The sequence below is a fragment of the Oncorhynchus mykiss genome, chromosome 3, assembly GCF_057628025.1.
Source record: "Oncorhynchus mykiss isolate SJ-2025 chromosome 3, ASM5762802v1, whole genome shotgun sequence".
NCBI lineage: Eukaryota > Metazoa > Chordata > Actinopteri > Salmoniformes > Salmonidae > Oncorhynchus > Oncorhynchus mykiss.
The window spans coordinates 4494842-4514650 of NC_143024.1; the positions used below are offsets into that span (position 1 = coordinate 4494842).

The following is a 19809-nucleotide window of genomic DNA, read 5'->3' on the forward strand; positions in this document are numbered from 1 at the left end:
TGGTGCGCATGCGTAGATCTGTAGTCGAATGCAGCAGTAGTGGAGACAGGGAATATGTAACCGGTATTTTTTTTTTTTTTTTTTTACCGATCTCTCCGTTGTGATCTTGGTTGTACATCACAGGCTACCTGAGCATTTCCCCATCCTCGATCTGTGTGCGCTATGAACCGTGTCTGTGGATATCTTGCTCGGTGTTTTATAGCCTTTATACGTACCGACCTAGTTGAGTCGTAACGAAACGACCTCTTTTATTTGTGATGATCGTGGATATGTCCCGGTAGAAAATGGGCCTGTAACGAACCGATATTTCTAACATATTTCTCCTCCTATAAGGAGAAGGACAGAGAAAACGGAAAGATGAAGATCTGGAGTACTGAACATGTTTTCAGGTTAGTAGGCCAAGAGTCTCTAAACCGAGCATATCGATAGGCTAGTTTACCGCTACCGTTAAACGCCGTGTTGCTTGTTTGTACAACCGTGGTCTTTTAGTTGAATCTCTATCGTTCCAAATGTTAGTCTACATTAAGAGGCTTGTCGAAATGAGCGCAGAGCAGCGACGCGATCCTACACGGTTCCCTCTCCCGTTGAGCATGTGAGGGATACGGTGTTACTATTGAGGTCCCGGTGTTGTGCCGAAAAACTCCCCACCTGACAGAATTTGAACCCAGTATATTTTTTGAAAGTGTCGTGATAATAATTCAGCCATAGTTGTTCTGAAATGTTTATTACCTTGCCAACATTTTACTCCCTCCTCTATGTTTAATATAACACACATACATTAAATGATTGATTTCGGTTGCCTATCCTAACGTGAAGTTTGTTCTATAGAAAGTATTCTCTGTCTCTGTCTCTCTCTCTGTCTCTCTCACTGTCTCTCTCTCTGTCTCTCTCTATCGCTCTCTCTCTCTGTCTCTCTCTCTGACTGTAGCTACCCGTGGGAGACGGTGATAAAGGCAGCGATGAGGAAGTACCCTAACCCCATGAACCCTAATGTTGTGGGAGTGGATGTGTTGGACAGGAACCTGGATACCGACGGACGGCTCCACAGCCACAGACTCCTCAGCACCGAGTGGGGCCTGCCAGGCATCGTACGAGCGGTCAGTAAGCTGCTGTCTGTCTGTCTGTCTCTTTCTCTCGCTCTCTGTCTCTCTCTCTGTCTCTCTCTCTCTCTCTCTCTCACTGTCTCTCTCACTGTCAATCTCTATCGCTATCTCTCTCTCTCTCGAACTTTGCTTTAGTCTGTCAGTCCTCTCTCTCTCTCTCTCTCTCTCTCAAACTTTGCTTTAGTCTGTCAATCCTCTCTCTCTCTCTCTCCTAGTCTGGTGGTACAGTCTGTTTGTGCCTAGCCAATGAAACAGAGGTTGTTCTTAGACCTGGACACTTGGGTTAGCTCTCCAAGCACAAACACAGTCTAGCGTGGTGCCGACCTCTCATCAATGAGCTGTTTTCACCCACAGGACTGCCGACCTCTCATCAATGAGCTGTTTTCACCCACAGGACTGCTGACCTCTCATCAATGAGCTGTTTTCACCCACAGGACTGCCGACCTCTCATCAATGAGCTGTTTTCACCCACAGGACTGCCGACCTCTCATCAATGAGCTGTTTCACTCACAGGACTGCCGACCTCTCATCAATGAGCTGTTTTCACCCACAGGACTGCCGACCTCTCATCAATGAGCTGTTGTCTGTTTTTTTATTAGTCTCTCTATTCTCGGTAAATCCCTTAACACTGTCGTGCCTGTAAAACCCCATGATGCCGACCGTTTCTGAGATACCGGAACCCGGCGGGCCTGGCACCGACGATCATCCCACGCTCAAAGTTGTTTAGGTCCCTCTTTTTGCCTCGACGATCGTCCGCCTGCTTTCTAAAACAAGCCACGGCCACGTGACTCACTGTCTGTAGGAGCGAACCATTTCTGTGAACGGGGTGTAACCCCTTATAAACTGGTCTCTGAGTATGTATGTTTACACACTACCGTTCAGAAGTTTAGGGTCACTTAAAAATGTCCTTGTTTTCCATGAAAAATATACATGAAATGGGTTGACAAGATTATTAATAATGATTTTTAATTGAAATAATAATTGTGTCCTTCAAACTTAGCTTTTTGTCAAAGAATCCTAAAATTACAGCCTTGCAGATCTTTGGCATTCTAGTAATCTGAAGAGATTTCACCCCATGCTTCCTGGAGCACCTCCCACAAGTTGGATTGGCTTGTACGGTCAAGCTCCTCCCACAACAGCCCAATAGGGTTGAGATCCGGTGACTGTGCTGGCCACTCCATTATAGACAGAATACCAGCTGACTGCTTCTTCCCTAAATAGTTCTCACATAGTTTGGAGCTGTGCTTTGGGTCATTGTCCTGTTGTAGGTGTAAATTAGCTTCAATTAAGCGCCGTCCACAGGGTATGTCATGGCGTTGAAAAATGGAGTGATAGTCTTCCTTCTTCAAGATCCCTTTTACCCTGTACACATCTCCCACTTTATCACCACCAAAGCCCCCCCCCCCCCCCCCCATCACATTGCCTCCACCATGCTTGACAGATGGCATCAAGCACTTCTCCAGCATCTTTTCATTTTTTCTGCGTCTCACGAATGTTCTTCTTTGTAAACCAAACACCTCAAACATAGATTCATCTGTCCATAACACTTTTTTCCAATCTTCATCTGTCCAGTGTCTGTGTTCTTTTGCCCATCTGAATATTTTATATTTAATGGCCAGTCTGAGATAAGGCTTTTTCTTTGCAACTCTGCCTAGAAGGCCAGCATCCCGGAGTCGCCTCTTCACTGTTGACGTTGAGACTGGTGTTTTGCGGGTACTATTTAATGAAGCTGCTAGTTGAGGATTTGTGAGGCGTCTGCTTCTCAAACTAGACACTAATGTACTTGTCCTCTTGTTCAGTTGTGCACCGGGGCCTCCCACTCCTCTTTCTATTCTGGTTAGAGCCAGTTTGCGCTGTTCTGTGAAGGGAGTAGTACACAGCGTTGTACGAGATCTTCAGCTTCTTGGCAATTTCTTGCATGGAATAGCCTTCATTTCTTATAACAAGAATAGACCGACGAGTTTCAGAAGAAAGGTCTTTGTTTATGGACATTTTGAGTCTGTAATCAAATCCACAAATGCTGATGCTCCAGATACTCAACTAGTCTAAAGAAGGACAGTTTTATTGCTTATTTAATCAGAACAACAGTTTTCAGTTGTGCTAACATAATTGCAAAAGGGTTTTCTAATGATCAATTAGCCTTTTAAAATGAACAACTTGTATTAGCTAACACAACGTGCCATTGGAACACAGGGGTGATGGTAGCTGATAATGGGCCTCTGTACGCCTATGTAGATTCCATTAAAATAAATCTTCCGTTTCCAGCTACAATAGTAATTTACAACATTAACAATGTCTACACTGTATTTCTGATCAATTTGATGTTATTTCAAAAACAAGGACTTTTCTAAGTGACCCCAAACTGTTGAACGGTAGAGTGTGTGTATATATATAGACTGACCTGAATGCTTCTAGAGTGTGTGTGTATATATAGACTGACCTGAATGCTTCTAGAGTGTGTGTATATAGACTGACCTGAATGCTTCTAGAGTGTGTATATATAGACTGACCTGAATGCTTCTAGAGTGTGTGTGTATATATAGACTGACCTGAATGCTTCTAGAGTGTGTGTGTATATATAGACTGACCTGAATGCTTCTAGAGTGTGTGTGTATATATAGACTGACCTGAATGCTTCTAGAGTGTGTATATATAGACTGACCTGAATGCTTCTAGAGTGTGTGTGTATATATAGACTGACCTGAATGCTTCTAGAGTGTGTGTGTATATATAGACTGACCTGAATGCTTCTAGAGTGTGTGTGTATATATAGACTGACCTGAATGCTTCTAGAGTGTGTGTATATATAGACTGACCTGAATGCTTCTAGAGTGTGTGTGTATATAGACTGACCTGAATGCTTCTAGAGTGTGTATATATAGACTGACCTGAATGCTTCTAGAGTGTGTGTGTATATAGACTGACCTGAATGCTTCTAGAGTGTGCGTGTATATATAGACTGACCTGAATGCTTCTAGAGTGTGTGTATATAGACTGACCTGAATGCTTCTAGAGTGTGTATATAGACTGACCTGAATGCTTCTAGAGTGTGTGTGTGTGTATATAGACTGACCTGAATGCTTCTAGAGTGTGTGTGTGTGTATATAGACTGACCTGAATGCTTCTAGAGTGTGTGTGTGTGTATATAGACTGACCTGAATGCTTCTAGAGTGTGTGTGTGTGTATATAGACTGACCTGAATGCTTCTAGAGTGTGTATATAGACTGACCTGAATGCTTCTAGAGTGTGTATATAGACTGACCTGAATGCTTCTAGAGTGTGTGTGTGTGTATATAGACTGACCTGAATGCTTCTAGAGTGTGTATATATAGACTGACCTGAATGCTTCTAGAGTGTGTGTATATAGACTGACCTGAATGCTTCTAGAGTGTGTATATAGACTGACCTGAATGCTTCTAGAGTGTGTATATATAGACTGACCTGAATGCTTCTAGAGTGTGTGTGTATATATAGACTGACCTGAATGCTTCTAGAGTGTGTGTGTATACAGACTGACCTGAATGCTTCTAGAGTGTGTGTATTATTTAATCAGAACAACAGTTTTCAGTTGTGCTAACATAATTGCAAAAGGGTTTTCTAATGATCAATTAGCCTTTTAAAATGAACAACTTGTATTAGCTAACACAACGTGCCATTGGAACACAGGGGTGATGGTAGCTGATAATGGGCCTCTGTACGCCTATGTAGATTCCATTAAAATAAATCTTCCGTTTCCAGCTACAATAGTAATTTACAACATTAACAATGTCTACACTGTATTTCTGATCAATTTGATGTTATTTCAAAAACAAGGACTTTTCTAAGTGACCCCAAACTGTTGAACGGTAGAGTGTGTGTATATATATAGACTGACCTGAATGCTTCTAGAGTGTGTGTGTATATATAGACTGACCTGAATGCTTCTAGAGTGTGTGTATATAGACTGACCTGAATGCTTCTAGAGTGTGTATATATAGACTGACCTGAATGCTTCTAGAGTGTGTGTGTATATATAGACTGACCTGAATGCTTCTAGAGTGTGTGTGTATATAGACTGACCTGAATGCTTCTAGAGTGTGTATATATAGACTGACCTGAATGCTTCTAGAGTGTGTGTGTATATAGACTGACCTGAATGCTTCTAGAGTGTGCGTGTATATATAGACTGACCTGAATGCTTCTAGAGTGTGTGTATATAGACTGACCTGAATGCTTCTAGAGTGTGTATATAGACTGACCTGAATGCTTCTAGAGTGTGTGTGTGTGTATATAGACTGACCTGAATGCTTCTAGAGTGTGTGTGTGTGTATATAGACTGACCTGAATGCTTCTAGAGTGTGTGTGTGTGTATATAGACTGACCTGAATGCTTCTAGAGTGTGTGTGTGTGTATATAGACTGACCTGAATGCTTCTAGAGTGTGTATATAGACTGACCTGAATGCTTCTAGAGTGTGTATATAGACTGACCTGAATGCTTCTAGAGTGTGTGTGTGTGTATATAGACTGACCTGAATGCTTCTAGAGTGTGTATATATAGACTGACCTGAATGCTTCTAGAGTGTGTGTATATAGACTGACCTGAATGCTTCTAGAGTGTGTATATAGACTGACCTGAATGCTTCTAGAGTGTGTATATATAGACTGACCTGAATGCTTCTAGAGTGTGTGTGTATATATAGACTGACCTGAATGCTTCTAGAGTGTGTGTGTATACAGACTGACCTGAATGCTTCTAGAGTGTGTGTATATAGACTGACCTGAATGCTTCTAGAGTGTGTATATATAGACTGACCTGAATGCTTCTAGTGTGTATATACAGACTGACCTGAATGCTTCTAGTGTGTATATATAGACTGACCTGAATGCTTCTCTTGTAGATCTTGGGGACCGGTCATACCCAGACGTACGTCAAGGAGCACTCCATCGTGGATCCCGAGGAGAAAAAGATGGAGCTTTATTCAACCAATGTGAGTGGAAAGCGGTCATCTTCTCTTGTATCATCAGGTTTCTGTTGTTGTTGTTGTTGGTATCTTCATGAACGTTTCATACAAATGATTGTCTTCTTCTTCGTCCCGCAGATAACTCTAACCAATCTGGTGTCAGTGGATGAAAGACTGGTTTACAGACCTCATCCAGACAACCCAGAGGTGTAAGTAGAAAGAAAGCCACAACCTAGCAGGATAACACATTACAACCTAGCAGGATAACACATTACAACCTAGCAGGATAACACATTAAAACACATTACAACCTAGCATGATAACACATTACAACCTAGCATGATAACACATTACAACCTAGCATGATAACACATTAAAACCTAGCATGATAACACATTACAACCTAGCAGGATAACACCTAGCAGGATAACACATGACAACCTAGCAGGATAACACATTACAACCTAGCATGATAACACATTACAACCTAGCACGATAACACATTACAACCTAGCAGGATAACACATTACAACCTAGCATGATAACACATTACAACCTAGCATGATAACACATTAAAACCTAGCATGATAACACATTACAACCTAGCATGATAACACATTACAACCTAGCATGATAACACATTACAACCTAGCAGGATAACACATTACAACCTAGCAGGATAACACATTACAACCTAGCATGATAACACATTACAACCTAGCAGGATAACACATTACAACCTAGCAGGATAACACATTACAACCTAGCAGGATAACACATTACAACCTAGCATGATAACACATTACAACCTAGCAGGGTAACACATTACAACCTAGCATGATAACACATTACAACCTAGCATGATAACACATTACAACCTAGCATGATAACACATTAAAACCTAGCATGATAACACATTACAACCTAGCATGATAACACATTACAACCTAGCATGATAACACATTACAACCTAGCAGGATAACACATTACAACCTAGCAGGATAACACATTACAACCTAGCAGGATAACACATTACAACCTAGCAGGATAACACATTACAACCTAGCAGGATAACACATTACAACCTAGCAGGATAACACATTACAACCTAGCAGGATAACACATTACAACCTAGCAGGATAACACATTACAACCTAGCAGGATAACACATTACAACCTAGCAGGATAACACATTACAACCTAGCAGGATAACACATTACAACCTAGCAGGATAACACATTACAACCTAGCACGATAACACATTACAACCTAGCACGATAGCACATTACAACCTAGCATGACAACACATTACAACCTAGCAGGATAACACATTACAACCTAGCATGATAACACATTACAACCTAGCAGGATAACACATTACAACCTAGCATGATAACACTTTACAACCTAGCATGATAACACATTACAACCTAGCAGGATAACACATTACAACCTAGCAGGATAACACATTACAACCTAGCAGGATAACACATTACAACACTTTACAACCTAGCTTGATAACACATTACAACCTAGCATGATAACACATTACAACGTAGCAGGATAACACATTACAACCTAGCAGGATAACACATTACAACCTAGCAGGATAACACATTACAACCTAGCAGGATAACACATTACAACCTAGCAGGATAACACATTACAACCTAGCACGATAACACATTACAACCTAGCAGGATAACACATTACAACCTAGCACGATAACACATTACAACCTAGCAGGATAACACATTACAACCTAGCAGGATAACACATTACAACCTAGCAGGATAACGCATTACAACCTAGCAGGATAACGCATTACAACCTAGCAGGATAACACATTACAACCTAGCAGGATAACACATTACAACCTAGCATGATAACACATTACAACCTAGCAGGATAACACATTACAACCTAGCAGGATAACACATTACAACCTAGCACGATAACACATTAAAACACATTACAACCTAGCATAATAACACATTAAAACACATTACAACCTAGCAGGATAACACATTACAACCTAGCATGATAACACATTACAACCTAGCATGATAACACATTACAACCTAGCAGGATAACACATTACAACCTAGCAGGATAACACATTACAACCTAGCAGGATAACACATTACAACCTAGCAGGATAACACATTACAACCTAGCAGGATGACACATTACAACCTAGCATGATAACACATTACAACCTAGCATGATAACACATTACAACCTAGCATGATAACACATTACAACCTAGCATGATAACACTTTACAACCTAGCATGATAACAAATTACAACCTAGCAGGATAACACATTACAACCTAGCAGGATAACACATTACAACATAGCATGATAACACATTACAACCTAGCAGGATAACACATTACAACCTAGCAGGATAACACATTACAACCTAGCAGGATAACACATTACAACATAGCATGATAACACATTACAACCTAGCAGGATAACACATTACAACATAGCATGATAACACATTACAACCTAGCAGGATAACACATTACAACCTATCAGGATAACACATTACAACCTAGCAGGATAACACATTACAACCTAACATGATAACACATTACAACCTAGCAGGATAACACATTACAACCTAGCAGGATAACACATTACAACCTAGCATGATAACACATTATACCACATTACAACCTAGCAGGATAACACATTACAACCTAGCATGATAACACATTACAACCTAACAGGATAACACATTACAACCTAGCAGGATAACACATTACAACCTAGCATGATAACACATTACAACCTAGCAGGGTAACACATTACAACCTAGCAGGGTAACATATTACAACCTAGCATGATAACACATTACAACCTAGCAGGATAACACATTACAACCTAGCAGGATAACACATTACAACCTAGCATGATAACACATTACAAGCTAGCATGATAACGCATTACAAGCTAGCATGATAACACATTACAAGCTAGCATGATAACACATTATAACACATTACAAGCTAGCATGATAACACATTACAACCTAGCAGGGTAACACATTACAACCTAGCATGATAACACATTACAAGCTAGCATGATAACACATTACAACCTAGCAGGATAACACATTACAAGCTAGCATGATAACACATTACAACCTAGCAGGATAACACATTACAACCTAGCATGATAACACATTAAAACCTAGCATGATAACACATTATAACACATTACAACCTAGCAGGATAACACATTACAAGCTAGCATGATAACACATTACAACCTAGCATGATAACACATTACAACCTAGCATGATAACACATTACAACCTAGCATGATAACACATTACAACCTAGCAGGATAACACATTACAACCTAGCAGGATAACACATTACAACCTAGCATGATAACACATTACAACCTAGCAGGGTAACACATTACAACCTAGCAGTGTAACACATTACAACCTAGCATGATAACACATTACAACCTAGCAGGATAACACATTACAACCTAGCAGGATAACACATTACAACCTAGCAGGATAACACATTACAACCTAGCATGATAACACATTACAACCTAGCATGATAACACATTACAACCTAGCATGATAACACATTACAAGCTAGCATGATAACACATTACAAGCTAGCATGATAACACATTATAACACATTACAAGCTAGCATGATAACACATTACAACCTAGCAGGGTAACACATTACAACCTAGCATGATAACACATTACAACCTAGCATGATAACACATTACAAGCTAGCATGATAACACATTACAACCTAGCATGATAACACATTATAACACATTACAACCTAGCAGGATAACACATTACAAGCTAGCAGGATAACACATTACAACCTAGCAGGATAACACATTACATCCTAGCAGGATAACACATTACAACCTAGCAGGATAACACCTAGCAGGATAACACATTACAACCTAGCATGATAACACATTACAACACATTACAACCTAGCAGGATAACACATTACAACCTAGCATGATAACATATTACAACCTAGCATGATAACACATGATAACACATTACAACCTAGCAGGATAACACATTATAACCTAGCAGGATAACACATTACAACCTAGCATGATAACACATTACAACCTAGCAGGATAACATATTACAACCTAGCATGATAACACATGATAACACAGTACAACCTAGCATGATAACACATTACAACCTAGCATGATAACACATTACAAGCTAGCATGATAACACATTACAACCTAGCAGGATAACACATTACAACCTAGCATGATAACACATTAAAACCTAGCATGATAACACATTATAACACATTACAACCTAGCAGGATAACACATTACAAGCTAGCATGATAACACATTACAACCTAGCATGATAACACATTACAACCTAGCATGATAACACATTACAACCTAGCAGGGTAACACATTACAACCTAGCAGTGTAACACATTACAACCTAGCATGATAACACATTACAACCTAGCAGGATAACACATTACAACCTAGCAGGATAACACATTACAACCTAGCAGGATAACACATTACAACCTAGCATGATAACACATTACAACCTAGCATGATAACACATTACAACCTAGCATGATAACACATTACAAGCTAGCATGATAACACATTACAAGCTAGCATGATAACACATTATAACACATTACAAGCTAGCATGATAACACATTACAACCTAGCATGATAACACATTACAACCTAGCATGATAACACATTACAACCTAGCATGATAACACATTACAACCTAGCAGGGTAACACATTACAACCTAGCAGGATAACACATTACAACCTAGCATGATAACACATTACAAGCTAGCATGATAACACATTACAACCTAGCATGATAACACATTATAACACATTACAACCTAGCAGGATAACACATTACAAGCTAGCAGGATAACACATTACAACCTAGCAGGATAACACATTACATCCTAGCAGGATAACACATTACAACCTAGCAGGATAACACCTAGCAGGATAACACATTACAACCTAGCATGATAACACATTACAACACATTACAACCTAGCAGGATAACACATTACAACCTAGCATGATAACATATTACAACCTAGCATGATAACACATGATAACACATTACAACCTAGCAGGATAACACATTATAACCTAGCAGGATAACACATTACAACCTAGCATGATAACACATTACAACCTAGCAGGATAACATATTACAACCTAGCATGATAACACATGATAACACAGTACAACCTAGCATGATAACACATTACAACCTAGCATGATAACACATTACAAGCTAGCATGATAACACATTACAACCTAGCAGGGTAACACATTACAACCTAGCATGATAACACATTACAACCTAGCATGATAACACATTACAAGCTAGCATGATAACACATTACAACCTAGCAGGATAACACATTACAAGCTAGCATGATAACACATTACAACCTAGCAGGATAACACATTACAACCTAGCATGATAACACATTAAAACCTAGCATGATAACACATTATAACACATTACAACCTAGCAGGATAACACATTACAAGCTAGCATGATAACACATTACAACCTAGCATGATAACACATTACAACCTAGCATGATAACACATTACAACCTAGCATGATAACACATTACAACCTAGCAGGATAACACATTACAACCTAGCAGGATAACACATTACAACCTAGCATGATAACACATTACAACCTAGCAGGGTAACACATTACAACCTAGCAGTGTAACACATTACAACCTAGCATGATAACACATTACAACCTAGCAGGATAACACATTACAACCTAGCAGGATAACACATTACAACCTAGCAGGATAACACATTACAACCTAGCAGGATAACACATTACAACCTAGCATGATAACACATTACAACCTAGCATGATAACACATTACAAGCTAGCATGATAACACATTACAACCTAGCATGATAACACATTATAACACATTACAACCTAGCAGGATAACACATTACAAGCTAGCAGGATAACACATTACAACCTAGCAGGATAACACATTACATCCTAGCAGGATAACACATTACAACCTAGCAGGATAACACCTAGCAGGATAACACATTACAACCTAGCATGATAACACATTACAACACATTACAACCTAGCAGGATAACACATTACAACCTAGCATGATAACATATTACAACCTAGCATGATAACACATGATAACATATTACAACCTAGCAGGATAACACATTATAACCTAGCAGGATAACACATTACAACCTAGCATGATAACACATTACAACCTAGCAGGATAACATATTACAACCTAGCATGATAACACATGATAACACAGTACAACCTAGCATGATAACACATTACAACCTAGCATGATAACACATTACAAGCTAGCATGATAACACATTACAACCTAGCAGGGTAACACATTACAACCTAGCATGATAACACATTACAACCTAGCATGATAACACATTACAAGCTAGCATGATAACACATTACAACCTAGCAGGATAACACATTACAAGCTAGCATGATAACACATTACAACCTAGAAGGATAACACATTACAACCTAGCATGATAACACATTCAAACCTAGCATGATAACACATTATAACACATTACAACCTAGCAGGATAACACATTACAAGCTACTATGATAACACATTACAACCTAGCATGATAACACATTACAACCTAGCATGATAACACATTACAACCTAGCATGATAACACATTACAACCTAGCAGGATAACACATTACAACCTAGCAGGATAACACATTACAACCTAGCATGATAACACATTACAACCTAGCAGGGTAACACATTACAACCTAGCAGTGTAACACATTACAACCTAGCATGATAACACATTACAACCTAGCATGATAACACATTACAACCTAGCAGGATAACACATTACAACCTAGCAGGATAACACATTACAACCTAGCAGGATAACACATTACAACCTAGCAGGATAACACATTACAACCTAGCATGATAACACATTACAACCTAGCATGATAACACATTACAAGCTAGCATGATAACACATTACAAGCTAGCATGATAACACATTACAAGCTAGCATGATAACACATTATAACACATTACAAGCTAGCATGATAACACATTACAACCTAGCAGGGTAACACATTACAACCTAGCATGATAACACATTACAACCTAGCATGATAACACATTACAAGCTAGCATGATAACACATTACAACCTAGCATGATAACACATTATAACACATTACAACCTAGCAGGATAACACATTACAAGCTAGCAGGATAACACATTACAACCTAGCAGGATAACACATTACATCCTAGCAGGATAACACATTACAACCTAGCAGGATAACACCTAGCAGGATAACACATTACAACCTAGCATGATAACACATTACAACACATTACAACCTAGCAGGATAACACATTACAACCTAGCATGATAACATATTACAACCTAGCATGATAACACATGATAACACATTACAACCTAGCAGGATAACACATTATAACCTAGCAGGATAACACATTACAACCTAGCATGATAACACATTACAACCTAGCAGGATAACATATTACAACCTAGCATGATAACACATGATAACACAGTACAACCTAGCATGATAACACATTACAACCTAGCATGATAACACATTACAACCTAGCATGATAACACATTACAACCTAGCAGGATAACACATTACAACCTAGCAGGATAACACATTACAACCTAGCACGATAACACATTACAACCTAGCAGGATAACACATTACAACCTAGCAGGATAACACATTACAACCTAGTAGGATAACACATTACAACCTAGCATGATAACACATTACAACACATTACAACCTAGCATGATAACACATTATAACACATTTATAACAACCTGGTATGTGTCGTTTCCACTTATCTCATTTACAAATGAATATTAACTTGTACTGCAACTATCTTGTTCCCCCCTCCACCCCTCCTCTGTCCCTCTCAGTACTGTTCTGACCCAGGAGGCCATCATCACAGTAAAAGGAGTCAGTTTGAGCAGTTACCTGGAGGGAATGATGGCCCTCAGAATGTCAGCTAACGCCAGAAAGGTGCTGTTGTAATAAGTTACTCTACAGAATCTCCTTAAGCGCTACTGATGTAACAATCCCTGAGCGTGTTCTGCATGCTGCGTTTAGCCTTTAATGTTCCCCTGACTGTGAAGAGAGACGGTCCACGGACCAAACTATCATTAGACGTCTCTGTGTGGCTGACCTCGACCATGTTTTCTCTGAAATGAGTTGGGATGCTCTACCTAAGATCTTCTCTGTGTGTTACTCTCTCTATAGGGTTGGGATGCTCTATCTAAGATCTTCTCTGTGTGTTACTGTCTCTATAGGGTTGGGATGCTCTATCTAAGATCTTCTCTGTGTGTTACTGTCTCTATAGGGTTGGGATGCTATTGAGTGGATCATTCAGAACTCTGAAAGGGAGAACGTTCCTCTGTGTGAGCTGTACTGACTCTGGTAACTACTCTTCCCTGGCTGAGCTTAGCAGCACCTGACTGGTAACTACTCTTCCCTGGCTGAGTTTAGCAGCACCTGACTGGTAACTACTCTTCCCTGGCTGAGCTTAGCAGCACCTGACTGGTAACTACTCGTCCCTGGCCTAGCTTAGCAGCATCTGACTGGTAACTACTCTTCTCTGGCTGAGCTTAACAGCACCTGACTGGTAACTACTCTTCCCTGGCCTAGCTTAGCAGCATCTGACTGGTAACTACTCTTCCCTGGCCTAGCTTAGCAGCACCTGACTGGTAACTACTCTTCCCTGGCCGAGCTTAGCAGCACCTGACTGGTAACTACTCTTCCCTGGCTGAGTTTAGCAGCACCTGACTGGTAACTACTCTTCCCTGGCCGAGCTTAGCAGCACCTGACTGGTAACTACTCTTCCCTGGCTGAGCTTAGCAGCACCTGACTGGTAACTACTCTTCCCTGGCCTAGCTTAGCAGCACTTGACTGGTAACTACTCTACCCTGGCCGAGCTTAGCAGCACCTGACTGGTAACTACTCTTCCCTGGCTGAGCTTAGCAGCACCTGACTGGTAACTACTCTTCCCTGGCCGAGCTTAGCAGCACCTGACTGGTAACTACTCTACCCTGGCCGAGCTTAGCAGCACCTGACTGGTAACTACTCTTCCCTGGCTGAGCTTAGCAGCACCTGACTGGTAACTACTCTTCCCTGGCCGAGCTTAGCAGCACCTGACTGGTAACTACTCTACCCTGGCCGAGCTTAGCAGCACCTGACTGGTAACTACTCTTCCCTGGCTGAATTTAGCAGCACCTGACTGGTAACTACTCTTCCCTGGCCTAGCTTAGCAGCACCTTACTGGTAACTACTCTTCCCTGGCTGAGCTTAGCAGCACCTGACTGGTAACTACTCTTCCCTGGCCTAGCTTAGCAGCACCTTACTGGTAACTACTCTTCCCTGGCTGAGCTTAGCAGCACCTGACTGGTAACTACTCTTCCCTGGCCTAGCTTAGCAGCACCTGACTGGTAACTACTCTTCCCTGGCCTAGCTTAGCAGCACCTTACTGGTAACTACTCTTCCCTGGCTGAGCTTAGCAGCACCTGACTGGTAACTACTCTTCCCTGGCCTAGCTTAGCAGCACCTTACTGGTAACTACTCTTCCCTGGCTGAGCTTAGCAGCACCTGACTGGTAACTACTCTTCCCTGGCCTAGCTTAGCAGCACCTGACTGGTAACTACTCTTCCCTGGCCTAGCTTAGCAGCACCTTACTGGTAACTACTCTTCCCTGGCCTAGCTTAGCAGCACCTGACTGGTAACTACTCTTCTCTGGCTGAGCTTAACAGCACCTGCCTGCATGCTGCTGTAATGGTTCATTTAGACAATGGCCATTATCCTGCTACTTTCCCTTTTTCCATTCATGTTCTTCTATCTTGATAATTAGAACCAGACAAGATCCAATACTTTGAGCAATGAAATGGGGAAAAACTTGAAAGCGCCTGTCAACTTTCTGTCTGTTTGATAATAATACTTCTGCTATTGTTGCCTGCAGGAAGGGCCAATCAGAGGACTGTGTCGACTACATGATCAGGGACTATATCATCCTACACAGAGCAGCCCAGACAAACCTCCCACATGGCAACCAGCCCAGACAAACCTCCCACATGGCAGCCAGCCCAGACAAACCTCCCACATGGCAACCAGCCCAGACAAACCTCCCACATGGCAGCCAGCCCAGACAAACCTCCCACATGGCAGCCAGCCCAGACAAACCTCCCACATGGCAACCAGCCCAGACAAACCTCCCACATGGCAGCCAGCCCTGGTGACCAGGCTTCATAGAGGGCGTCACAACCCTCCCTGGTGCCCAGGCTTCATAGAGGGCATCACAACCCTCCCTGGTGCCCAGGCTCCATAGAGGGCATCACAACCCTCCCTGATGACCAGGCTTCATAGAGGGCATCACAACCCTCATCACAACCCTCCCTGGTGACCAGGCTCCATAGAGGGCATCACAACCCTCCCTGATGACCAGGCTCCATAGAGGGCATCACAACCCTCCCTGATGACCAGGCTCCATAGAGGGCATCACAACCCTCCTCCCAACCCTCCCTGGTGACCAGGCTCCATAGAGGGCATCACAACCCTCCCTGGTGACCAGGCTCCATAGAGGGCATCACAACCCTCCTCCCAACCCTCCCTGGTGACCAGGCTCCATAGAGGGCATCACAACCCTCCTCCATGCCCATAAAGAATGTTGCTGCTGTCAAGTCGACGATCAATAGAAACACGAGGGTTATTAATATATCATCAGAAAGACTGCGATCATTGATCCTTCCACAGAAAGGTTTCCCTACTGAGGGATTGAGGCCAACGTTAATGTCCAGGAGGATATTGATTGGATACAAAGGTCTATGATAGATGTAGGTTGCGTGCCATTTAGGATGCTATTTAGGATGCCATTTAGGATGACATTTAGGATGCCATTTAGGATGCTATATAGGATGACATTTAGGATGCTATATAGGATGACATTTAGGATGCTATATAGGATGACATTTAGGATGCTATTCAGGATGACATTTAAGATGCTATTTAGGACGACATTTAGGATGCCATTTAGGATGCTATTTAGGATGCTATTTAGGGTGCATATGAAGTGTGAATTACATATAAAAGCTACAAAACGTCATTCTCCATATGAAATGCGGCTGGTATTTGCTATGGAAATGATCTGCTGCTATACACTGTATGAAGTATGCATTCAGCATTCTCTAATGGAAGGTTCTCCAGGAATCTATCACAACATTCTCTAATGGAAGGTTCATCCAGGAATCTATCACAACATTCTCTTATGGAAGGTTCATCCAGGAATCTATCACAACATTCTCTTATGGAAGGTTCATCCAGGAATCTATCACAACATTCTCTTATGGAAGGTTCATCCAGGAATCTATCACAACATTCTCTTACGGGAGGTTCTCCTGGAATCTATCACAACATTCTCTTACGGGAGGTTCTCCTGGAATCTATCACAACATTCTCTTACGGGAGGTTCTCCTGGAATCTATCACAACATTCTCTTACGGGAGGTTCTCCTGGAATCTATCACAACATTCTCTTACGGGAGGTTCTCCTGGAATCTATCACAACATTCTCTTACGGGAGGTTCTCCTGGAATCTATCACAACATTCTCTTACGGGAGGTTCTCCAGGAATCTATCACAACATTCTCTTATGGAAGGCTGTCCAGGAATCTATCACAACATTCTCTTATGGAAGGTTCATCCAGGAATCTATCACAACATTCTCTTATGGGAGGTTCTCCTGGAATCTATCACAACATTCTCTTACGGAAGGTTCTTCCAGGGAATCTGTCACAACATTCTCTTACGGAAGGTTCTTCCAGGGAATCTGTCACAACATTCTCTTACGGAAGGTTCTTCCAGGGAATCTGTCACAACATTCACTTACGGAAGGTTCTTCCAGGGAATCTGTCACAGCATTCTCTTACGGAAGGTTCTTCCAGGGAATCTGTCACAGCATTCTCTTACGGAAGGTTCTTCCAGGGAATCTGTCACAACATTCTCTTACGGAAGGTTCTTCCAGGGAATCTGTCACAGCATTCTCTTACGGAAGGTTCTTCCAGGGAATCTGTCACAACATTCTCTTATGGAAGGTTCTTCCAGGGAATCTGTCACAGCATTCTCTTACGGAAGGTTCTTCCAGGGAATCTGTCACAACATTCACTTACGGAAGGTTCTTCCAGGGAATCTGTCACAACATTCTCTTATGGAAGGTTCTTCCAGGGAATCTGTCACAGCATTCTTTTACGGAAGGTTCAATGGTTTTTCATATTTAAACAAGAGAGTTTCTTTGCCGTTTTAAACACAATGAATATTTCTTTGCACGTAGATAGTCTAGGATTATGAACGTATATACATTAAATGAATGTACAGTGACCTCACATAGATAGGAAAACTACAGTAGAGCTAACAATGCACTAAAAATATATCTAAATGTTCAGACAGAAAGTTCCACGGTTAGAGAGAACAACCTCGCTCTCCAGACCAGGGTGATATGTTACATAGCTGCGAACAGAACCTCGTTGGGTTGGCAAATGGACTTCATGACAGATGGGTATTTTAACGGGCTAACAAGTATTGGTAGCCGCTGCTGTCATTAACAACACTGACCCTATGTCTAAACTAATGTGTCTAAAATGGCATCCTATTCCCTATATAGTGCACTACTTTAGACCAGGGCCCTATTCTCTACATAGCACACTACTTTAGACCAGGACCCTATTCCCTACATAGAGCACTACTATAGACCAGAGCCCTATTCCCTACATAGCGCACTACTTTAGACCAGGGCCCTATTCCCTACATAGTGCACTACTTTAAACCAGAGCCCTATTCCCTACGTAGTGCACTACTTTAGACCAGAGTCCACCCTATTCCCTACATAGTGCACTACTTTAGACCAGAGTCCACCCTATTCCCTACATAGTGCACTACTTTAGACCAGAGTCCACCCTATTCCCTACATAGTGCACTACTTTAGACCAGAGTCCACCCTATTCCCTACATAGTGCACTACTTTAGACCAGAGTCCACCCTAAGACACTTTACTGACTTGTTTATTCATAGCGTCTTCATATACTTGAATTATCACAGTTGATTTAATTGAATGTTAGAAATATATTTATTTTTGTTATAACATTGTGAACATTTATTTTCTTATTTTTTTTTATTTATTTAGTTTTTACTTCAGTTCATTTTAGTAAATACTTTTGTAACACTTATTTTTCTTTAAATTGCATTGTTGGTTAATGGCTTGTAAACATTTCACATGTTGTGTTCGGCGCATGTGACAAATAAAATTAGATTTGGATTTGAAACCTGCTATGGACTAGTGGACTCTCTCTTTACATACATGCAAATTACTTGGAAATATGCAAATATGGCCTATTTAGTCAACAGTCACCGGCCAATGAATAGAGGACTAGTCTGCAGCACCATCACGGACCAGCCAATAGGACAGAAGATCACGCTGCAGTAAAACCAAGTGGTCAGTTGATGGCGTAATTGAGCCATGGCTGACAGAATGCTGGACAACAAACATGTTGAAATGTTTTGAATCATAATTCTCTGTGTGAACCCAGTATATATAAAAAAGAGATGATAGATTC

The 19809-nt window shown here is 41.1% G+C and overlaps 1 protein-coding gene across 3 annotated transcripts; it reads left to right on the plus strand.

Annotated features, from left to right (window-relative positions):
- The first annotated feature begins 1 nt into the window (after position 1).
- Positions 2-19518, plus strand: prelid3a (PRELI domain containing 3A). 3 transcript variants are annotated; one of them, XM_090219559.1, is made up of 7 exons: positions 2-389; positions 929-1097; positions 5982-6071; positions 6183-6253; positions 14102-14204; positions 14542-14618; positions 16168-19518. In XM_090219559.1, exons 1-6 carry the CDS (start codon positions 358-360, stop codon positions 14611-14613), a joined length of 537 nt encoding a protein of 178 aa, XP_090075685.1. In that variant the 5' UTR covers positions 2-357; the 3' UTR covers positions 14614-14618; positions 16168-19518. The 3 variants fall into 3 exon arrangements, with proteins under 3 accessions (XP_090075685.1, XP_090075688.1, XP_090075681.1); XM_090219562.1 differs by having other exon boundaries at positions 13-389; positions 14542-14659; XM_090219555.1 differs by lacking the exon at positions 14542-14618 and having other exon boundaries at positions 13-389.
- Positions 19519-19809: the final 291 nt, after the last annotated feature.